The sequence below is a fragment of the Camponotus vicinus genome, unplaced genomic scaffold (assembly GCF_025532165.1).
Source record: "Camponotus vicinus isolate PSW18456_S1 unplaced genomic scaffold, iyCamVici1.0 SCAF_1, whole genome shotgun sequence".
In the NCBI taxonomy this organism is placed as follows: domain Eukaryota; kingdom Metazoa; phylum Arthropoda; class Insecta; order Hymenoptera; family Formicidae; genus Camponotus; species Camponotus vicinus.
Window position 1 is genome coordinate 36,956,820 of NW_028141945.1, and position 25,017 is coordinate 36,981,836.

At 37.5% G+C, this 25,017-nt stretch overlaps 2 protein-coding genes across 11 annotated transcripts in view; both read right to left on the bottom strand.

Annotated features, from left to right (window-relative positions):
• LOC145964822 (zwei Ig domain protein zig-8) overlaps positions 1-17,061 on the bottom strand; it is a 116,067-nt gene extending 99,006 nt beyond the window's left edge. For 2 of the 7 annotated variants that reach the window (XM_083087987.1, XM_083088008.1), the window contains exons 1-3: positions 16,589-17,061; positions 16,042-16,161; positions 7,059-7,229 (exon numbers count right to left, since the gene is read on the bottom strand). The gene's annotated coding sequence lies outside the window, so the exon portion shown is untranslated. Of the gene's footprint in view, positions 1-7,058; positions 7,255-8,926; positions 9,504-16,041; positions 16,162-16,588 lie in introns of those variants that run through there. The other 5 variants (XM_083087991.1, XM_083088003.1, XM_083087995.1 and 2 more) reach the window with 5 other exon arrangements.
• A 130-nt stretch (positions 17,062-17,191) lies between these two features.
• On the bottom strand, positions 17,192-24,766 carry LOC145964812 (ubiquitin-conjugating enzyme E2 Q2). Of its 4 annotated transcripts, none has more exons than XR_014436565.1 (7): positions 24,447-24,766; positions 23,037-23,384; positions 22,799-22,958; positions 22,283-22,434; positions 21,868-22,165; positions 21,695-21,787; positions 17,192-18,074 (listed from the first exon to the last, which is right to left on the bottom strand). XR_014436565.1 is itself a non-coding variant. In XM_083087958.1 (6 exons), exons 1-6 carry the CDS (start codon positions 24,606-24,608, stop codon positions 21,756-21,758), a joined length of 1,152 nt encoding a protein of 383 aa, XP_082944084.1. In that variant the 5' UTR covers positions 24,609-24,766; the 3' UTR covers positions 21,233-21,755. The 4 variants fall into 4 exon arrangements, 2 of the variants coding, with proteins under 2 accessions (XP_082944084.1, XP_082944101.1); XR_014436563.1 differs by having other exon boundaries at positions 21,633-21,787; XM_083087958.1 differs by lacking the exon at positions 17,192-18,074 and having other exon boundaries at positions 21,233-21,787.
• Between the last annotated feature and the right edge of the window lie 251 nt (positions 24,767-25,017).

A 25,017-nucleotide genomic window follows, 5' to 3' on the forward strand; every position in this document is an offset into this window, starting at 1 on the left:
TGCATGTGGAACAAGCTGTATGGTTTCCGTCGTACATTCGGAACGAATGCTACATAATGCGCGAGCTGCCCTGCAAAATCTAACGCAACATTATTTTACGCAAAACGTTCTATGATAAAATGCATATGTATTCGCATGCGTTGCAAAAAAAATATCAAAAAGCAAAAGAATCTGTCACAGTTGACAGCATTCTAATTAGTCAAATGTGACATGCAGCTGCGCGCGATATTGTAACTAAAAAAATAGTAATATTTGATATATTACGAGAAAGAACGTTTGTAACTGAATCTCCTTTTTCCCTGAAAAAAAAAACAAAATCTCATGACGCATTACGACAGCTGTTTCGAATCCAGCGATTCGCGTCACGCCAATTTTTTTCTGGAATTAATTAAGCAGCGTAACGACCGCATGGAAATAACTTCATGTTATCTACGCGAACCGGCGATTTTATAATTAAGGTGCATTATACATCCGTGCATCACGGAAGCACAACAGGATGCGTATATGTTGCATATACATTAATAGCAAATTAAAGATATCGATTGACATTTTTGTTCGCGAATATCTAATATATCACATACACATATCAGTAGATTTATATTATTCATATTTCAGAAGGAAAAAAAATGTGAAAAAAACATCATGAAAGACTGAAAGAAAGGGCCGTTTCGCGATAGCTGATACGTTTGTGAATAATTCCGGTCCCAAAGTAGATTTCACGCGTTCCTACTCGCATTTAATGTGAACGGATTAAGTCGTTTCGGTCGCGAGGTCGGACTTTCGTGCGAATGATTAAATCTCGCACGAAAGGAGTAGGAAGTGAGGAGAGAGAGGGCAAGTACTAGCAAGCGAAAAGAAGTAAGGGGGATGAAGAAGAACGGAGTGTTGCGAGATAGAGACTGCTGGTTACAAGGCTGGAACTAGGGGGAGGAAAAGCTCGAGCGGAAGGAGAGACAAAGTGCGACGCGCGACTACCTTCGGGCGTTTCGAGGATAATTTGCATTATTCGCGTGGAAAGTTTCTCCCTTGGCGCGTTAATGGGTCTCTGGGACCCGAGATTCGGATATACCATCTTCTTTTTTCTTTCCTGCCATCCCGAACCGCCCGCGAATGAGCGGAAAGGAAGTGAAAATACGAATAGCCGCGAGTATCCTTTATTTTGTCATTAACGATGCTATAGACTAATGGATAACGGCTCTCTGCATCGAAGGACAGTATCGAGGGAGGAAACTTGGAAAATTTACATTGCTTGTTCATTAATTTTTACCTCACTGTATAATATTAAGCACGCACGCGCAACAAACTGCTTACCTTTCGACTTTGAGCAAAATCTAATGTTGAGATCGATTATAAAGAGCTTTAAAGGGATTTATGATTTGATTGAATTTTTATAGAAAAAAATGAAATTTTATATCGTGTATCATATTTCAGAGCTTTATTGATCTTCTTAAATTGTTGGAACTTTATATCTTTTTTTGAGATTTTTTTATTATTATAATTCTCGAAATTTTTTTTAGCTATGATACAATAACTGTACTGTCAGTTTTACTTTTGCACAGAAGGCTTTATATGTCACAGCACAATTATCTTCTTCATCAGCGAAAAAGAAATTTACCATCTTTACAGCCATTTGAGAAATGTACACACGCTGACGTATCGGTTAGCAGTTAATCTCAGGTTAAAAGTTAAATCCCGACTCCTTAATCTGACAGCATAAAGCCGTATCCTGAGATAAACTTCGCCTCTTCGACCTCACGCCCACACCGAATGGCCGGATCTCAAGAGGGCACATTTTTATGTAAATTTAATGGTTTTACCAGTGTAACGAGGGAGTCAACTCGCGCTTTTGTACAAGCGCAAATGTAATACAACCAAGGACATTGCTAATATATACTCCCTTTTTCAACTTCTTGTGTAAAGTTTTCATGATATAAGAAATCGAGCATAAAATGTATCTGATAATAAGCTTTTTGATTCAACGCGATAGAGATTTTTCTACCACTTTGGATTTATTTCAAATTTCTCTTCGCAAAATTTAAAAATATTAATTGTACGCACAATTTTTTTATAAAGTTTAAATTATCAATTTAAATATTAAAAAAATACTATATAATAATAATTGAAAATGAATTATTTGTCTGCGAAATAAAACGTATTCTATCTTTTCGAATGAAGTTTTGTATTATATATGCGAATGTAAAACGTGTTCTACATTATATTTGAGTAAAGTTTTATATTATGCAATTCTCTCTCATCTGATATATTGCAAAATAATTCGATCGCAAGAGGATTCAACGTGAAACACATTGGCATCAAGATGCAACGAAAAGAAGAATTCTTTTTCATTATGTATACCTTCCTTCAAACATCGACAGCATCGACAGCTCTAGCCCTAATAACATTAAACTAGAAATCAGGAGTTGATTGCGACGCATTCTAAAATACTTTCTGATCTTTTTAGAACGACTATTCGAAAGAACGTCGAAGGGCTCGTCTTACGATCCCTTCGAGAATGAACATAATCGAATCGGTACGATGGGAATAAGCCATTCGGAACGGCTGCTATAGTCAATATATCGATCGCTGCAACTGATTTCTATCGAGAAACGCAGAGTTTCAGACGAAAACTCGGGATGCTATTGAAGAGAAGCAAGCAATAGAACAAGAATTATCGGGACGATGCAGCTGATGAACTGCGCGTGTACAGCTACTTCAGGAATGATAACAGAATTTCGCGTTATCCCAAGCAATAGAAGGCAATCGACTCCGAATTCGAATATTGGAGCAAAAAACCGTGCCATGGCAATTGTCATCAAAAGCAAATCAAAATCACGACAAAAAACGAAATGAAAATGATTGTGAGGAATGGTCCTTGAAAGTGGGTGACCCTTTTACAAACGTAAAAGCACATTTCTATCAAATTATGTTGACAATACGCATATCATCCGTCACTCCATGGAAAACGTTCTCAATGATACGCGTCGCTTGTCACGCCTCATTATTCCGCGTCAGTGCGGTATCATTTCCTAGCTCTGTATTTCGAATACCCACGGTTTGCTGGAACATAAGTGGACTACACATGCGAATACCGTAAATGGCAACGACATCCGCGCCCGACATCCAGAAATCACTCTCAAAGGTATAACGTAGCAATCCTGGATCCGTGGTCGATAACTGCACGCGATATGGCGGTTCAATTACAGCGACTGCGAACTTTCGCCCCAAGACGACATTTCGTGGCAACTTACGAGCGTATCGAGGGTAAGGAGACGTTACTGCAGCGAGAGAGAATTCGTTTAGCGCTTGTGCAACGTGGCGCGATGTAGAATACGGGATATATGGAGTATAAGGGAAACAACGGAAGCGGAGAAGCAGGATGATGAAGAGGCGGAGGAGGTGGGCTCTTCCTCCCCCTGGAACGAAATCGTAAGACAGACGCATAGGCGCGTGCATCCCCTCTATTGTGCCACTCCATTAAACATTCGTTGCAGTTACACCGTTATAAAGCAAAATATAATCTTGCGATGCAGTAAACACGCCAAGCGAGTTAAACGAATGCGCGATTGCGTCTTCTAAGATGCCGTAGGGACGGCTGGGAAGACAAGTATAAACGTTTCGCTGCCACGAGCAATGCTCGCGGGCGTGGAAAGTAATTTAAGGAGCGATCAAGCTGTCGCCAGCAATGCGGCTTACATTCAGCTTCGGCCACACGGGAGGAGAGATAACCAGACGAAGATCATGTACATATTTCCCGGCGAATAAATCGACGGTACTGAGATAATAAGCCCCTCTTAGCGCGGGAGGTAGGATTTTTGCGAAATATTCATTGCAAAGGTCGCTGGCTACAAATATCGGGAAAGTTGTTGTTTAAATATACAGGGTGTTTCTTAATAAATGCGAAAAATTTTACGAGATGATTCTTTGTCGAAAATTAAAGGGGGTTTTTCATATAAACATTAAAAAGTTTTAATAAAAAATTGAATAGGGGTTGCTAGTTTTATCCCCTTATAAGAATACGGGAGGCTGAAAAAAATATTAATAAGTAACCTTTTTACTAGTAGAAAATATCCATCTAATTTCATTTCCTTAACTTGTTTCAAATTTGAGAAAAAAAATAAAGACCTAATTTTTACCCTCATTTTTAGAGGAGTGTAACTCCACAGGAAGGGATGTAGGAATACATGTTTATATGAAAAACCTCCCTTAACTTTCGACAAAGAATCATCTCCTAAAATTTTTCGCACTTAAGAAATACCCTGTATAATTCCGACAAATCGTAATATTAAATTCTCGTTTATAAAAGCAGCCGTGTTTATTCCAAGTGTTCCAGGTGGGAGAGGGAGAAACAAAACAGATGGAGGAAAGAGAGAGGCAGATTAAAGGAAAATCAAAATTGTATGATTAAATCGACGATAATAACAGATACCAAAAGATTCAGGTACAGATGAAGACTCTCGAGTATTTGGTAACCGTCTGGCGCCGAGTGTCGAGAGATAGCTCCGTGCACTTCACAATTTATATTGTACAGCCTTGTAACACAAGCTCTTCCTCACAAACCATGAGATTTCTCTCCCCGCAAGATTTACTGGTAAAGTTGTTACTGCTCCGCTATAAAATATTTAATTAGTTGTCTAATACCACTTATTTCTCGCCCTACTTACTATTTCTCTCGAACTTTCACGGAATGGAACGAGGCTATGCCAGAATATACATATGGCGCGCTAAAAAGAAATAATTTATATATTTCTTCAGTGCGTTAATATCTCGCTGCAATTATTTCCTTATTATTATCACAAATCTTTTATGTCCACAAGATTTTTATTCTACATCAATCATAATTAATCGATCGTCTTAAATGAATTAAATCAAATTTTATCCAGGAAGGCAATTAATTTTGTTGCTATTTGTCATTTCGAGAATTGTAATTTCCTGCCGTAGACACTTTTACCGATAACGTCGCAATACAATTACTATAATCGCCTGAAACGTTAAAGTACGATATCGCCGCAAGCCATACCATGATACGTATATCGTGTTTAGCAAAATATCAGCGATACATATCGACGGGTTAATGCGAGCGCGTCGTTGCGGAATGTCGGAAAATGGAAAATTCACTTTATGGAACAATTTCTTCCGTTATCAAAACTAAGACGGTAATTAAAGTTAAATCGTGAGTGACTGCGAGAACTGCCATCGCGACTCTGATTGGAATTTAGTATGGAATCATAGAGACTAGTAACGGCTCTTCCGCTTCTCCAATTAAGCTACCTGGATGTAAATCAGCTTAAGGGAATCCTGTAGTATACGCGTCACGATGGGATTCATTCGTAAAGGGAACACGAATGACAATTCGTTGCTGAGAAAGCCGTTAATATCAGCGGAGACCTTTAAATTAAAGTCACATCTGGGACGCACGTTTTGCACGTGAAACGTAACATTCTATTGTAGCGAATTGTTAACCGCGTGCGCGTATCTTTAAATGAATTTCTCCATCTAAGTCCAGTCATATCAAAGATTGGAGGCGGCAAAAATTGAGCGTCGCAAAGATTAAGCTTGTCGGGATTAAAAGCGCGCGTAAGACGCGAGACTCCCTTCCTCCCTCCCTCCCACCCCCCCACCTGAGGGGGTGGATGCCGCACGACGGATAAAAACTCATCAAAGTTCGCGCCAGCCAGCAAACTGACGCCATTAGAAGTAATTTATCATTTAAAAGTGGCCTGTTCTTGCCGACACTCTCGGTAAGCTGCGACATATGCGGGATTAACTTTCTTATGACGGGGATCCTCTTGACCCGTTTTCACCTTACGTGGTGGTGTAGCGTGGCGTTCGACGCGCGTCACGTATGTACATAACGACATTGCGATACAGCCATTTATCCGACAGCTCGTCCCTTTCCGCGCGCGCGCGCGCAAGAATAAGCCACGTATAATAATAATTCCGATCTAATCATCCGAAAATACAGTTACGGCAGCGTTAATGTTCGCGGGAAGCCGCGGAATAATTGATCGCGTAAAATTTATCATTTAATTTAACAATATCCCCGTCAACCGATTATCCACCGATGCATCTACCCTAAGTACATAAATAAACAATTGCACAACGGTTACACGCAATGAATAAATTCAATCCGAAATCGCGATACTGTGTGCAGTCGGTTATTATACGCTCCGCTCCCGCCGAAACGAATGGCTCCCACAAATCTCGTTTATTAATGTAGATAGAAAAGTGTTTCTCCTCTATAATGTGAGGACGGCCGCAAGCGTGAAAATGCAAATCACGGGATATTATACGGGATATCGCGTCTTACGTTGCCGCACTAAAATATTTTCACGAGCGAGAGAGATGTAATGAAAATCGGGATGAGCGATAAAACCGCGAGTGTGCAAACTTATTCCTCTCCCAGACGCCATATTGTAAAATCGCGAGTACGCGTCGTTACGTGTTGCATTTATTCTAATTGGCGAATATTCCATTGTTAATGGTAATACGAGTAAATGTCGAGTTATAATTTTTACGAAATAGATGTTCGCACAGAGCCCGTCATTCAATCTTTATCACACATAATTTATTCCGAATAAAATCAAATATAACAATATATAATTGGAATGTTAATATAATTTTTTAATAAAGTGTAATCATATATGTACAGTGTATTTACATTCGCGAGCAGGTATATACGTAAGGTGGCGTGATAAAATATTCACGCCTATGGATTTAATTAGCACGAAATGTATGCGTGGTTCTCATCGAATCTATATATCTACCGACGAATAATCGCTCGCGGCAAAATTAACGTGTCGAAATGCTACCTTAAATCGCGAGTAAATTAAAAGCATTGAAATTCTGAATCAGGTAACAGTCCACCGAGCTTGTTATACGCATGCGGGATAATTACATGCGATTACAGCTCTAACGCACCATGTTGAAGTATGCGGCGTTATCGGAAAATATGTAAATCACAGCGCTATCGATTCGCGCGGAGGGAACGCAAATGTGCTAATAAAGCGGGCACGTACGAGCGAATGATAATTATCGATCAATGTTATCGATACACTTACTCTTTTCTGTGACAACGAAATTAGAAGTCCCCTCGCGCTGCGCCCTCCAATTTTCCACTTTTTCCGTCCTCCCCCTCCGCTTTATTTCTTCCGCCCTTTTGTCGTATTATTCATAGGCTCGTTCGTCTTCATGCGACTTCACTGTGAAACTGGCTCTGTCAAAAATCACAACTTTCTCCCTTATTAACACTTTCCGCTGTGGAGAGAAGAATCACGCTTAGGAGACTATATTAACGCGACTGCTCTTCCCACCCTTCGTTGTCGCTTAAACGGCTAAATCATATAATTATTTACTTCCTCCGCCATCGTACTTATGGTTCGTCCGTCGTCATCGCTGCGAAGCAGAATCTGTCCCGTAGCATCGCGCGAAATATCGCTCCAAATGATAGTGGACATCCACGGTCGATCAGGAGGCGGTATCCTGTCAGACACTACGGTACATCTGCGAGCTGGGATATCGTCCACGACCGAGAATAATCGCGCGAAATCACGGTTCAATGTGTCGAAACAATTCCGGCGCACCACCGATTTACAATTTCACGAGCGAATCAGTCGTTTGGAACGATGCTGAAATTTCCTAACGCGCGAATTAATCTGCTGAATTTTTCAAACAGATGTATTACGTTATTATTATCTAGAAATTATTGTATAAAATAGAAACATTCTGTTCATGTGTTTCATGTTTTACGTACAAATATTATTCGGAGCTAAGAGAAGAGACCCCTATTCCATACGCATGTTTCAAATATTTATAAAGAAATAATAATCAAAGTATAAATATAAATAAAAGGGAGGAAAGGAAAAATATAAATAAAAGGGAAATTTCTCTTTTCGTCTATTCAATTACGTGAGTGGAAGCCCTCGTTCATGTTCTAAGCGGCACGAAATACATTAAACATACCGAAAGCTGCTGCACTAACGATGTTTACATCATCGAACGTTTTGCAAACTGTTATCGAATTTGACTTGAATTAATGTAAGCAAACTAAGTGGCATTAAAACGTTGCAAAAACGTAAACAAAATACGTGCCACTCGTCGAATCGTTCGTTAATTTATAAATTCTGATTTCCGATAAACACAAAGTTGTTCCCGATAATGATAATTGAATGTGAGATTTAAATAACAACCATCCACGTTTGGCTCTTCTGTCCCGCTCGTCAGAAAAAAAACCATAGCTCTCGATGAAAGTCATAAAAAAATCTATCGCCGTCTAGCGCAGAAAATTTCTGCATTCGTAATGTCAATCCCATTGCACAATCGATGGTGCGAGGAGTCATGTCACGGAACTCATATGATCTCTCCCCGCGTAATTTCATGTGCGTTTTTCGTTTTTTTTTTCTCTTTTTTTTCTATCTATCTCCTCCCTTTGCTCCTCGACCGAACCAGATAATGCCACGAAGGGCGGGACCGGACGTGTCCTACTTTTGCGATGACCGGTGTACAGTTTTTAATCCGAGACTAACAACGTGACGGGGGTTAGCTGTGCGGTAAGATTATGTCACACGTCGAAAAGAGAACTCACGTACATTCGCCACTACAGAAATTTCAATCGTGACGCCTAATCATCTTTTATTCACATTTATTCTCACGGATATTGATGAATATTTATATTGATAAATTTATTTACACAACGCATCGTTCATTATTCCGCTCATTCTAGCATGATGAATACGATGCCATCAAACTTTACAGATGATATAAAATTTATATATATCATTATAAATTTTAAAAATGCGAATAAAATAATTTATTGAAATTGCATAAAGACGAAATCTGTGAGGTCGTTTTTGAGAAAAAAAATTGTCGCAAACTTTTTAGCGCCTACTTATCATTATTCTTGAAAGATATACAATAAAACAATGATTACGTTTACGTAATAAACGAAGAAATGGAAGAGCAGCACACATTCGGTCTATTAGCAATTCAATAAAGCTTATCCCAATTTTGACGATCACTCCACGAGCCACGGCGGCCGATACGAAAAGCGATTAGTTTGAAATCGGGCGTGCAAATCACGCGCGATTTATCTTCCTTTCTCTCGCGTACGATCACATGTCGTCGACAGATTCGAGGTCCGAAGCACTAAAATTTCACGATGCTCGCTCATCGAGGATCCGTCGGAAAACATCCGTTTTTCAAATTTTCCGTCAGACTCCGAATGACATGCGAATCGCGCGAATCACTTCACAGCGCCTCAAGAGACCGCACGAAAAAACATCCCCCGTGTTTACGTGTTTGCGCGTACGCGACGCTTATTTATCACGACGCGACGTGAAATATATCGGGATGCACCGGCGCACCGTCGCCGGGAAACTGGAGCAGCGTGCGTCGAAAAAAATGGACCGACTCGCGAGAGGAAAAAAAAAGCACGTCCACTTTCGCCCGCTCGAGTTCTTATGAATCTTTCCGTAGGAATGCTCCGCTCTCGCCCGCTGCTCGTTAGGGCTTCGCCAATGGACTGCCAGGCGCCGCGGCAAAAGCTACGGCGCAACACGCCGACGCATCTACCCCCTTGCAACCCCCAAGCTGGCCCCTGCTTTGCGGCACCGACACCAACCCGTACAACCCGTCGAGCTCCCCCCTCGTTCTCCACGCGCGAGAGACTTGTGCCTTTCACGACTCCGTAAAACGCAACACGGACAACGCACAAAAGTGTGTGTTTGTGCGGATGTACACGCGGCTTTCGCGCGACCATCTCCCACAACGGCATCCCACATCGTCACGGCGAATCACATTAATCCATCGGCTAAATGCAAAGAAAATACGTGATATAAATCGAGTCATCTTTTTTTTAAATTAAAATAATTGATGATAAAAAAATGGTATCCGGATTATATCCAAAACAAAACCGGATAGGAAATATTAAAAAAAAAAAAAGACTATATTTGTCATCTGGACGGCAAACTTTGTTCATAATTTTTTATTTTCCCTATTATTAATTAAAGTATTGATTCTACAAAAATGAAATGAAAGCGGAGATCGCGACTGTCAATTTTTGAATTGCATGTGTAAAACATTAAAACAAGGTTTAGCCATTTTGTGAAAAACCGAAAAGAGCAATATCAGAGCGCGAGAGCTTTGAAACCGAAATTAAATGCCGACCAAGTATGCTGACACTCGATAGCCTATCGCTGTATGAATATGACGCATTTTGATTCCGAGCGCTGCAAACTGCGCGGCATGCCACAGACTCGGTATATGACAGGTAATGTTGCAACACACGAAAGAGAATAAATTTGATTTAACCCGTTTCATATTTTCGTCCTCGATATTCAAATATATCGAATACTTTTATGCCAATCGAAACATCCGTATGATTGTCGATCGCTGGAGTTTGTAATTTACATAATTATGCAATAACGGTGATGTCAGGTATCCTTCATTCCGCCACATCGATGGCAGATTCCAGCATCGCCGAACAAATGAATGTATCGGGATACAAAATTCAGCATACCCCAAAATTATACGGCAGCACTGCTTCGGTTCCCTTTTGATATTTTCAAAACTCTCTCTCTCTCTCTTTCTTTCTCTATTTCCTTCTATTCTAAAAGCGACTACAATTTCGACAAAAAATGATAAAATTTATTGGAATTTGACGTGTATTCATGACAATTGGCATAACATTTTTCCTACATTTTTTCGTAGAAATTTTATTGATATTTCGATATCGTGCAATTGTATCTATAATTTTATTGCAAGCGCAGAGTATTTTTTTTTACGCTCGCGTATTGCATCTCAAAAACTTATAAAACGTAGTGAGATCAATGACTGCACATTTGCCCAAGATATAGATCTGATTGATGACTAGCATCGATCAAGTCTTCCGTTCTCACAAGCTACATTAACTTTATATTAAATACTTCATCATTTTTCCGCGACACGTCACGCTTCACCGATTTACTATCGATTCTCCGACCGAACGAGCTGCGAACGTGTTATAGATCTTTTCTTATTCGACATGAATTTTCACGTACTGTAATTCGTCCCTTCCGCTCCTTTGTCTCATTCCTTCTCCCCTTTTTTACGTATTTACAATACAATATACTTTTTATTTTCACGTCATGCATAATTATGTATCTTGCGATGTATTTTTGATAGTATCGGACTCAATAAAATATCTAATGATAAAAATAAAAATTAAAATAATAAAGATGTATTTACGATGAAAAGGAAAAATAAAATCGAATCGATGCCGAAAAGTGAAACTTAGACCCATAATACAGAGATGCATACGTAAAGGAATTTAATATCGATTATTCAGAGGCCGATCCGATAAAATCGATCGCAAATGTTAATAAAATAGACCGCAAGCGTACACAACTCGGTACACAATGTCGAGCGTCGAGTATACTCGCGATGAAGTTCAACTTGATTTTGAAAGTGCAATACAATTATAACGTGCAGCGCGGGGGCTACCATTTTACATGCCAATTGTCTATCTAAAATACATAACCGCGTCCCTCTCCCGTCCCTCTGTACACGTTACTATATTATCGACCACTGCCGGAATAGGAGCCATCAACATATCGTTACCTGTCTGTCGATAATCATCCCGGACGTTGCACGCGGCCGGCTCGGACTTTCGTAATAATTGCATAATGTGCTAATAGCGCTCGTAAAATGATTACGCGTCATATGAAATGATTATACTTGGGTACTGGCGGCAAATTGCGAGATCGGTCCGGCGAACGATACCCTGCGCGCTTATATATCGCGTGTATGTTAATACGGATAATATATTTTAAGTATCATTTATTATTATATATTGCGCGAATAGCTCTCTGCATCCCGTCCCGTTGGGGGAGGGGGCGGGGGTGCGTGCCATTTTCATGCCCGACGTAACGCCCAAGCGACTGCAATTTTACTAACATATTACGTCTCTCGTCGCGCAGAGCTATGCTGGACACGTAGTGGTGAAAAGCACGAATCGGAACTACGAATGCCTCACGAATCATCGGAAGATGTAATGGACTGCAGGTGTGAGAAAACGTGACAGCGGCAAGCTGCAATAGCACGGCATATCTGCAGCGATGTAAGATAGAAACGCCTCTACGTCCTCTCGCCGCGTGGAAATGAGAAATATTCATGAGAGGCTCCCTCACAGGGAGGTTCTTTCTAAATGAGAAACTGACGATATTCGCGATAATGTAATGTAACGCAATAAGTATATAATGCAATAATATCTCGGGCAATTTTTTTTCCTTCTACCCATACTGCAACATTGTTGTTACATTGCAGCAATATTGCGGCAATATTGCTGCAATATTTCTGCAATGTAACAATAATGTTGCTATATGGGTAGAAAGAAAAAAAATTGTCCGAGATATTCCCATACAGCACAGAAAATTGCAGCAATATTGCGGCAATATTGTAATGTTATTGCAATGTTACAACAATATTAATAATATTGCTGCAATATTTTGTGCTGTATGGGTTGTTGCATTATATACATTGTTGTTACATTGCAGCAATATTGCGGCAATATTGCGATGTTGCTGCAATATTTCTGCAATGTAACAATAATGTTGCTGTATGGATAGAAAGAAAAAAAATTGTCCGAGATATTCCCATACAGCACAGAAAATTGCAGCAATATTGCGGAAATATTGTAATGTTATTGCAATGTTACAACAATATTAATAATATTGCTGCAATATTCTGTGCTGTATGGGTTATTGCATTATATACATTGTTACATTGCAGTAATATTGCGGCAATATTGCGATGTTGCTGCAATATTTCTGCAATGTAACAACAATGGTCTGTGCTGTATAAGTAATTACCGCTTCGCATCTCCGCACGCATCTCGCATTATATTGTAAATCGCGTCCTTGCGACCGTAGAATGAAGCGCGAGCGTAATCGAGCGATTGCATTTCGCGTCGCGTTGCACCGGGGCTTTTCGGAAGAGTGACTCGATGTAGAGCGCAGCGATACGAGCGTCGCGAAATGGTCGCACGTTGCGTTCCAACGGGGCGCAGCCTGTTTAATTAGCGAGCAAATTAAATGCCAGGACGGCCGCATCCGACATGGCCCGCGCAATTAGAGGTATTATAAATTAATTATAACACTGTGACTGTGCAGTCAGTTTTGCGGGATTCAATCTCGGAATGGGCTTGGCGTGGGCGAGTGGAACGAATGCCAAACTTCTCATCGTCGACCGCGCTTACGACGCGTTTTATTACTTTCGAGTGGAGAGACGTGTCTTCAATTACACGTGAATCAAGTGGTATAAAATTGGCCCGGGGCGATACGGCCTGGTGCGGGAAAAAATGGTTCAAATTGACGCTATAAAAACAAATCTAAAAATAGCACTCGCAATCTCTATATTACAAGCGAAATCGTTGGGATTTTATTTCGAAAGGAAGAGAGCGAAATATAAATCTTGATTTTCCAGCAAAAAATAAAAATCGTTGCAAAATGAATTCTCCACCTAAATGTCTAAAACGTGAATCGTGGAAAATAATTGTTGAGCATTGAATTATATCGTTGCACTGGAATCCCGCCTGCGATCCGGGAGACTACCTTTCCTTGTTATCGGATAAACGCGCGATTTGTAGTTTTAACAAGCTGCACGATCGGACTACTAAACTGGCATAGAACGGGTAACGTCCAAGATCCCCCGGGAGGGGGTGTCACGAATTGCCAAACGGAGCTTAGAAGTCTCGAGAATAGAAACCGATTAAGCGAAACAACGACTGACAGCACCTGTTGATACTTCGCCTAGCTCGTGGCGAAGGTGTAGATTCACCAACACACATACACATGTGCATTCGCGCATCATGTACGTGCGACTCTCGACGTATATGCGACTTGTTTGCGCACCCGCGGCCGATGTCCGGTGTCGGCTTCGTGAAATAGAAGGACGAGGATCCATCGAGGACGAGAATCAGCAGAACGAACAGGGAGGACCAACTCGCAAAGATCGACGAAATCAGCAGAATATCCTATTTTGGATAATACACCTAGCGATAAATTGAATCGTGCCAGAGACCCTGTTAATATTCGAATTATGAGCGCCCTTTGTTCGTGATTCAGCGTATTATCCGCATTTAAACGCGGCCCTCGCATGCGTAAATTGTTTACGGACGGTCGAATATGAAGCTGTCGGTTCCTCTAGCGCGTAGATTCACGTAGATTCTGTAGTATCACGATCGCATTTTCTTATCTTTATCCCATCTACTTTACAAGAGACGAGCTGAATTCGCAATGAATATCTTAAGCAATTATATTTGGCAATAAAAACGCGTTTGATGTACATCTTTTCGTGAAAAATGTCTCCTCTTCATCGAAAATATCGGAAACAAATTAGTCTTATCAATTTTTAATATTTATTAATTTTTTATTAATTTTTAATTTTTAATCAATTTTTAATCTTTTAATTATAAATAATATAATTAAAAACAATAATTTCTTAACTGATAACAAACTCTTCCTCCAATTAATCTAATTCGACCAATCCAATCTCTAATCCCATTAATTATAAACGAACTTTATTTTGATGGAATCTTAAATTGAGAGTTTAGATTCACACAGAGATGCTTCAGTATTGAAAACTTTCCTTTGAGAGATATCCTTTTGTGCATCGTCGAACTAATTAATTCCACATGAAGCTATTCGTGGCGAATTAATCCAAACGACCATGGCAGCCGCGATTACCGCGATAACCGAAAATGTTCATTCTCCGTTTCCGAGAGAATTAGAGCAGAGGAAATTAGCTTGATCAAATTGCTTGAACGTATGTGAATCTTTCAATGCACGCACATCCGCAACAACGTAATGTCACAAACAACTAGCGCGATATAGGGGGGCAATATCAATGAGTTCTGTCGAAACTAATCGCGTGAGCCAAATGCATCGCGTCGCGTTTCTGAAATCCTGTTTGCGAAATCACGAGTGCATGCGAGATATTTTTCTCGGTAAATTGCAAAAACTGATATATAATATACACATTTGTTTTAGTATTTAATTTAAAAATATGGCATATTATTCTCTATATAAAAAATATATATATACCGTTTCGATGAATATCAATTTCGATGCGTGGAGTCAATTTTCAAATCTAAATATTCCACGTGTGTATTATTAGAATAATATGTATATTTAAATTTAATGATAAAACATGTGTAGATATTATATATCAGTTTTTGCAATCTACCGAGAAAAAAATTTTTATTATACTTTTATATTTTTACTTTTATTATACTTTTATATTTTTATTTTTTATTAGATTTTTATATAAAAGAGAAATTTTTTAGGAAGCTTTATATTCTGAATATGATTGATCTCTTCTCTGGCTTATGGTCAATCAATCTAATATTGCGATTGTCAACAAAGATTTTATTCAAATTATTTTGCACAAGTATTAATCTAAAAAGATACATTGTCTTTTGACGAGATGATTAATTAAAGAAACAAACAAATGGGAAAACAATCTTTTTCTAATACGTTACCAATGTTACGAAAAAATTGCTAAATAGAATCGTGCTAGTTCAAAGCTAAAAAATAAGCAAAATTCAATCAGTACGTTTCATGCTTCTCGTAAAGAGACTGCGCGAATCTCGCAAAAACTCAATAGTCGGGATTAAATATTACCTTCGCTTTTTTCTTTCCCCTGCGGAAATGCCGGTAATTTTATTTATCTCCCACCTCGCGAGCATAAAGTCAGAAATAAATTTCTATTTTCACGATTACGAAAATATTCCGGATAATGCAATTGCACGCGTGTATGTGTGTGTGATGCAGATAAAGCGCAAAATCGGTAAAAATTTTATTTTTATAAGCACGAAATTCTCGCTCTTCGTTTATATCCTACGTAATATCGTACGCTACATAATACGGGCATTGAAATCAAGTTCAGTGGAAAAGAAAAACACGATTCACTTGTATGAAAATCTTTCTAGCTTCCATATCGTCTCGCAAAATTGAATACGATATAAATATCAAATCATCACACGAGCTCAATCGGAGTAATTAGACTTACCAGTCCGTTGTACCACATCCGAATGTGCTCGCTTAAATCCGATTTTCATACTCCTGCGGCTTTCCATGAACAAAGACACATTTAATAACGCTCGCTTAGCAATCACGAGAGGAGAAGAATCTGCGAGAAAAAATGCGCGGATTAATGTCGGCGAAATGCGCATTAAATACTGCCGGTGCGCGAGCCATCTTTACGAACTGAAATCCGCGGCAATTTCGTGACGATGTTCATGATGGTGTTCAAACTATCAGGTCGGAAAACCATCATTTATATGTATATCAGCCACATGTGCGATATTACTTGTTTCAAATTGTCCATTATCATTGATTAAGCAAAATATACATTGTATGTAACGTCAACGTTACAGCGACATAACGTTAAATATTCTTCTACGAGTCTCTCGGATAAAGCAATACATATCGACCGTGACAAAAATGGACCGTCGTCGACATCAAAAACCGATATTTGACGTTTCGTTGACGTTACGTGTAGTTACGCGTCATATATATACATGCATTACATTTTACTACGCGAGCTTCATACGTACATGATTTACGCAGCGAAAAGATTTATCCTCGATTATCCGATTCCTGCGAAGATCTCGATGATGTTAACTTCAAATCACGAACCTCGGTGTGTGTTAAATATAATTACGAACTTCATCGATCGATCGCTTCGATCAGAAGGTACTTCTCTAGTGGATTTTTATCCCTACATGGCCATGATTGCCAACTGATTTTGTAAATTTATCTCAAGCCTGGTTAAAGCGCGCGATTCGATTTTTTTGTTAGATATTCGAAATAATTAATAAAAATCTAAAAAACTCACCAATATACAATATTATTTAATAACTTACTAGTTCGCATGATTCAGAAAAAATGTATATTGATCTTATATATTGTAATCAATAGTGTTCTCTGTAATCTTCGTAATAAGTGAAATAAAAATTTGAAATAAAAAGAAAAAAATAAAAAAAGCGAATCGCACGTATTAAAATGCAAGTTTTATAATATATTTACGATAAATAAAAATGTGAATATTTGACCATGTTGGAATCATAAGATAGCATGTAAAATCATTCTACATTATATGTTTACACAATTATAAAATTATAAAAAAGGGTAAACATCTATATCTATACACACACACATACAATCCTCAGATCATTTTTTTATTAAAATCTTTTATTTTCTGTATTTTTCGTAGCGTTTTCCTAAACAATAATTAACGTAACTTAACGTGAAATTGTGGTGTGTGAAATAGAAAAGAAAATGTAGAAAGAGATAGAAATAGAGATAGAGACAGAGAAGAGAAAGAGAGAGAGAGAGAGAGAGAGAGAGAGAGAGAAAGTATAATGCTCGATTATTAGAATTATGGAAACTTTCACTCAAATCAATAATGGTACGATATACAAGTGGAGCAGATTTAAGATACGTAGAGTAATCTTAAGATTATAGAGATATTGACAATGAGACGACCTGACCGATTAACAAAAATTAATCGATCTTTCTCGATTGACCGATGAATTAATTACGCAAGTAGGTACGCGGACAGAGTAGAGACATAAGTTAACTTATGGGCTTAGACTCGACGAACATCGTCCACGTCGAGAAGGTAACGATATACGAGAGAATGTTTCGCGGAAAAGAGAGAAGAGCGGGCGTGCAATGCGAAAAAGTTGGTAAAAACTAAAAAATGAGAGGAATTTCAACCGTAGTTTCTCTCGACGTGCACGACACACGCTGCTTCGATCCGAAAGTCTATACCCTCGTCAGAAAATGTTACAATATGAGAGTTAAGTTATACCACATACTTAACATGATACACAAAGTCGTTATATCCAGAGTATCAAATGGATACGATCAAATACCACGGTTCAGGCGAAACGGAGATTATTACTTCTCGTGCTATCTTGATTAGAATGCGGAACCAGGTACATGTGGATGTAATGATTTCCATATCATGCTTGTATCATACTTTATATATCAGGCTTCGGTCACTTATTTATGTTCCGCGTGAACCGGGTGCTCTCCCTTTAAACAAAAAGAAACAATTCGTCATTACATCAATCGATTATTTACTTAATGCATAATAAACAAATATCCACATAATAACAAAGTGTGGAAAGTAAACAAAAATTGGAAGAGACTTTAGAGACGATTATTTTTGCCACAAATACATTTTCAAAAATCAGATATATATATATATATATATATATATATATATATACATGTAATCCATGTCTTTTCAACAGGCACTAGTGCCTTCATACGAAAATCTTAAGAGAATCAATTTCATATATAATGTCCCACATTCACCAATGTATATAGAAAGTTTCATTCAATCCACATCCCACACAATGCGGGTGAATTGTTCGAGTACTTTTTACTCTTATGCTCACGAATCGAAGTCTCGCGTGAAAGACACATTTTATAAATATAATGTGGAAGAAAAAGAACGTCAAGTTCTATTTTTATCAGTCTTTAAATAGAAACATCACTTGAAATATAACGAAAATTTATATTAACTATATATATCACTGCGCATAATCTAAAAATTTGAGAAATGCATTTCACAGTTATATAATTCAAACTTCCACTTGTGTTTTTTTTTTCTTTTGTTAGGCGCATACTTTTCATCAAAATATTCAGTCTGGAAACGAATCCTCGATACACTGCGCGGAATTATCTTTATCTTCTTATCTTATTACACACCTCTCGCACGTTAACCATATATATAGTATCTCGTTTATTGTAAATATAATTAATTTAAACTAATCGCATATGACGTTTATATCTTATATCGAGGCTCTGAAATTTCTGAAGCCGTTATGAATGTTAGCAAGAGTCGAATGTTACAAGAAAACAAAGAGTCTTAACGATATTTGTAGCAAAAATATACATGTCACATTGCTCCTCGCGATTATACACGTTTACATTATAAGAAAAAAAAAAGGAAAGAAACTTAACAGACGACACGAAGAAAGTTTTGGCAAAGAAACGTAACGTTTAACGACGTTGAACAACCAGTACTCGGCATGTCAAACGGGCGTGGCTGTACAAATAATAGTACCCATTGACAACGAGTTCGATGATCGCACACCTATACTTAAGAATCTATTATTTATATGACGATACTGTGCGCGCGCTCTCATATGATCTGCTCACAAATGAATTTAACTATACCGCGAACAGAAACTAGTGACCTCCACGCTACCACGATTGTTATACCAATAATCATGTGTACTGATACATTGTACATGCGTTATTGCCAATAACATATGTACTGCTCCATCTCCATACGATTAATAGGCGTTCAGGTATATTCATTCATTCTAACAAAACTAGACGCGATAATTATTAAAGACATGTACTCTAACAAAGTTATTATCAAAGTAATGATATATGAAATAAAAATCCCTGAAATATAATAGTTTAATCAGCCATTACTTGTCGATTGATGATATTTACAACAGAAGTTATAGATTTTTTACTCTTACTGGAAATATAGCATAATTGCTCATAATTATGAATATGATGGTTGTGCAGAGAGATTACGTATTTGAAATTACGTAGGAAGATGAAGCATGAGAAGGAACAGAATGTATGTGTATGTACATATGTATGCGTATATACGTGTGTATATGCGTGTATACGAATCAGGATGTGTGTATTTATGTATGTATGTATGTACGAAACAAATTGTATAGATGTTTAGAAGTGCAATACAAATCTAAAGAATATTAGAAGGCAATTATCAATTAATAATTGTAATTTTCACAATTTCAGCGGCTTTGTTTCAATGCCATAATGTAAAAATGCATTTAACAATAACAAATATAATACGACTTTTATGAAAACGGACATTGGGTCATTTTTCATGTAATAATTGATAGTGAAAATTTAATTTGCTAAAATTATAAATATTATAATATCTCTATTAATTCTAATAGACAAATTTGTTTTTAAAATGCATACGTAACACCATTGGTCACTTACTGCATTATGCAAAATTGATTATTATGCATTATTATCATAATGCATAAAATTGTCCAAGGACATTTTTTATTATGACTGTTACTAGATTCTAACATTTGTACAAAACTGACAAATTTTCAAAAACAAATTTGTACATAAGAATTAATTCTGTCACAAATAATATGTAGTTTATGCATCTCTTATAATTTTAGCTTCAATATATATATTATTTTATATTCATGCAGATGTGTCGCACACATATAGAAAATAATAAAGATTTTAGACGAATTTAGATGAAACACACAACCAAAACTTTGAAGCTTCTATTGCATTTGTGTCTTCTGATAAAAAGACCCTAAAGAGTACTTGCAATATATACATCTATACAACTTTCAAATTCTTATATTCGAATATTGAATAAAGGGATATATTATATAATATAATTCTATAATATATATAAATATAAATATACACATATATATATATTTACATTTATATATATTATAGAAAGTTATAAGCCACATTTCACTGATAATATTACAAAGAAAAGACTAACGTAAACTTTTGCAATATTTACTATTTTAAGAAAGAAAATTTGTGTTTTTTTCTATTAGCATCTATATATTAAGTATCTTACTTTCTATGCAAAAGATAAATATTTATATTAATTATACTGTGCTGTATACAATATACAAGCAGTATATAATATATAAGATTCTACATTTTACCTAATCTATTAATACTACAAAATATGCTATATTTGCCGAATGTAAAAAAATATCGCTTCTCGTGTCAAAAATCTGACTTGATTAATGTAGATAAAATTAGTTGTACGAAACATTTAATTGCAAGTTTAAAAAGTTTGCAGAAACTTTTGTCATTTCTATGATTGTACTCTCTAGAGCCTCCTAATGAAAAGCTATACTTATATGCTACACATTTAGTCACTTTATCTCCAAATAATTTACAGAGAAATGCTTTGGTTGTGCGTTTGCATAATTTGAATATCGCTTGTAAGATATCTGACAAAAATTTTCAAGAATGAGAAAAGAAATGGTATCCATGTTCCTTGGAGATGCATTTTCACTATCATACTTTTACTTGCTTATATATAAATATATCAATCAAATTGCACAGAGGATAACCATTCTTTTATAAGAGATAAAAAAAATGATACTTACAAAATGATAAAACAATAAAAGAAACACTTAAAAATCTCTTCAGTATTATATTAATCTAAAATGCTAACCACACATAATCTCCTCCCGTTAAAAAGACAGGAAGCACGATTGCGCAAACGCATTTTTCAGAATATTTATACTGTTTCGCACGTACAACATATGTATCTTCAAGGGTATTAAATTACTATATATAATAATAATTACTACATATAGCAATAATTACTATATAGTAATAATTATTACATAGTATAATAATAATTGGGATTTTTTCGAAACATAAGAATCAATTTCGAATGAAATGATACCTTACATTTACTGATACAACTCGCGACCTACAGCTAGTGACCGAAAATATATGGATACAACCAAAGTACGGCAGCTTTTTAGCCATGAAAGGAATTATACAATAGATTAATTTAGTATCTTAAGTTACCTAGTTACTGTTGTGTTTGTGTATCAAATCATTATCATAACAATTACTTGTTGGGCACACACCGAATTAAAGTCTCAGTTGTAAGCATGTGTCATATTTCCGGTACTTTGTAATCGCTGTTCATTAGCCATCCTCTTTCGGGGGTGTAAACCAACCTGCCAGAGCACAAAATAATAATTACTCTGTATGCAATGTGCAAATTAAATATAGCATAAGAAAATAAGTAAATACTTACCATTTTTTTCATGTATTTGTACAAGAGACTTGAATGACTGTTGGGCACGCGCCAAACTATATTGGCCTTGTCCACCACACACTTTTCCAGCACCGCCTGATCCTTGGAACTGTATACGTGCTTTTCCTTTCACTAACGTTGCTGAAATTTGCATTATAACAGCTTCTACTGTGTATGCCGAACTCCATCCTTGTTTTGTAAGAAGTTCCATACAGATAGCACCTCCCACAAGAACATAACCACCAGAAATGATGGGATGTACAACTCTTACAAATGGAGGTTCAAATGGATAAGTTTCCTGTGATAGAAAATTACAATATCTAACATAGTTAAAAAGTTTATAAAATTGCTTAAATCTACACAAGCTAATATGTATAAATTTAAACTTATAAATATTATATAGAAAACAAAATACCTTGAAAAGCATGTTGAGAAGAATACTGTCTTTGCCCTCTTTCTCTTTCAAAAGAATGAGATCGCTGTGAAGTGGTGAATCAGGATCTACACACATCAACCTGATATTCCATTCATACAAACTGTCATTTACTAGTTCTATGCTATACATGCCTGGAAAGAATCGAAAAACATTTATATACATATAATAAGTCAATCGCTTATTACAACTTAATTATGTATGTATGTGTATAAATATATGAAATTCCTCTTCCAAAATTTTAAAAAATTACCTTTTTTAAAATTAATAGTTAAGAATTTGGCTCAAATAAATAAATCAAAATTAAATCAAAATTGCTGTTTAGCAAAGTTGCTTATTAATTGCTGTTTATTTCAAACTAAAAAACTACAGAAGTAACAATTCGTTACTTTTGTAGTTTTCTTTAGTTTGAAATAAACAGCAATTAATAAGAAGAAAGTCTAGTTTCTTTCCTGCGCCCCAACTACCGCGCTATGTCAATTTTGATTTAATTTTTACCTTTTTTAAAGCTGTCACTTCGATATATATCACGTAGTTCTTTCATGAGTCTATCAGTAGCTTGCACACTTCCACAAACAGATCCTTTCAAATAATCTTGTCTCTGATTCTGTCTCAACCTTTCCAATGTTGCAAGATGTTCCAAATCCATTTCTTCGCTCTGTATCATTAAACATTAAGATCATAACAACAGTAGCGATTGTGCATTAGATCAGTATCATAAGTTTATCTTCTTTACCTTACTCTTAGCATTAGCGTCTCCTTCATCCATATCCAAGTGTAAGTCTTCTTCAGTCTCGCTCTCTTCGTCCTCGTCAATATCATCTATATCTTCGGCATCCATCCTTTGCGCCACTGCTTCGTTTGGTCCTCCTAAACGTAAGGGATCCAAAGCAGTTCTGAGTCTTTCGACATCTGGTGGTTCTGGTAACGAATGTAATCTGCATAATTCTTTCAAAAGAATTCCAACTTGGTTGATTACGTGGTTGTCGCGTCCCGTCGTGTTACTTAAAATTTGTACAGCATTTGTAACACTAGTTTCTTCGGATTCGGCAAACCAAACTGGTGGCGTTGAAGGGTAAGTTTCCTACATAAACATCGTTAATATTAATACAATTCTTATACAATAATAGGACTATATTGAAATATATAATAGGAATTATATTGAAATATAAAAACAGAAAAAATAAAAATCTTAACACAGACTGGTCTCTCACGAATACACGCAAGCGCGTCATACATTTAATACACACACACAAAGAAATATGCACACACTGACATCTGTCGTATAATCAGTAAATGATGCACGAAAGATGCTAAAATACCTACGTGAATATAACCACGAAGGACGATATGCATTACAAAAAAGGATTGCGCTTAATTGCAATATTTTTCGTGCACACACACACACACGTCACTATCGTTGCGCCTTTTGTATCGTGAAAAAAAAAATCAAACTCGTTGCTACTCTACTTTGCGATTAAATTGCATTCGATGTGCGGGATCGATGAAATGCGAAACATCGTACGATGCGAGATTTGAAAACGAATCTTCTTTGTCTGTCTATCTGTCTGTCTGTCTGTCTATCTGTCTGTCTATCTCTCTTCGTCTGTCTCTGTCCATATCCATCTCGCTCGCTCGCTCTTTCTCTCTCCTTCTACATTCATCTGACATTGTGTCAAAACAATTTTGATAACTGTAAAAAAATGGCAATTATCCTCCGCAAAAGGACCGTACTATCTCCCCGGCATCAACCTTTATCACGCTATTAATCCGCTAATGGGGATTCTCACCCTACGAAAGAAATACGATGTTAGAAAAAAGAAAATCGATCGCACCAGCGTCGAAATGATCGAGCTATCGCGTGAAAGGGAAACAATAAAATGATATCGTCTTGTCCAGCACCGAGTGATAATCGCGAGTGTTGTTTCTTTGTCCACGTACGTCCGGAGAAGACGGACACCAGGCGAGTGTCTGTCCCGTGCGAGATGAACGAAGCAACGAAACAACGAACGCACGTACGTACGGACGTACGTACGCACGCATGCACGCACGCACGTACGCACGCACGCACACAACGAGCCGATAAACGTTCAAAGCACACTCGCGTACTTTTCCTCGTAGACCCGCGCGCGCGGGTTACACTTACTGTGATATTGGCGTGTATTTCGTACTTCTTCCCATTTTTACCGACGAATCTGCAGCTGAGCTCGTCCACGCTCGCAGACATTATCTGAAACCTCTCATGGCTCTTGGGGAAGACGGATTCGAGCGTTTTGATTTCCTGCTTGAGAGTGTTCAGACAAGCCATTTGCGGGGTGACGTTACGCGTGGGGCTATCGGGTATCCAAATTCGGTGGCGCGTTTCACTTCGCCCGAACGAAATACGGACGAAATACCGACGACTGAGAGAGACACGACGATCCCGACGACTACCCGACAAAATGGCGACTGCGACTGAGTACCTCGGCCAGTCTCGTGCGAGCTCGTTATACTTCGTCGTCGATGGCGCCATCGCGTTGCCGTCTGTCAAAACCGAGCGCGTGACGTATTTCCGGTGCGAATGCGGCAGAAGTTGGAAGTAGACGAACGCGTGTAACGAATTCGAACGACGAGGCTTGCGCTCTTTTCTTGCGGCTAAATTTGCGCCGCGATTCTTATCAACGGCAGTCTAGGTACGTGTAATTAATTAATTAAATAATTGCATAGATATTATTTAA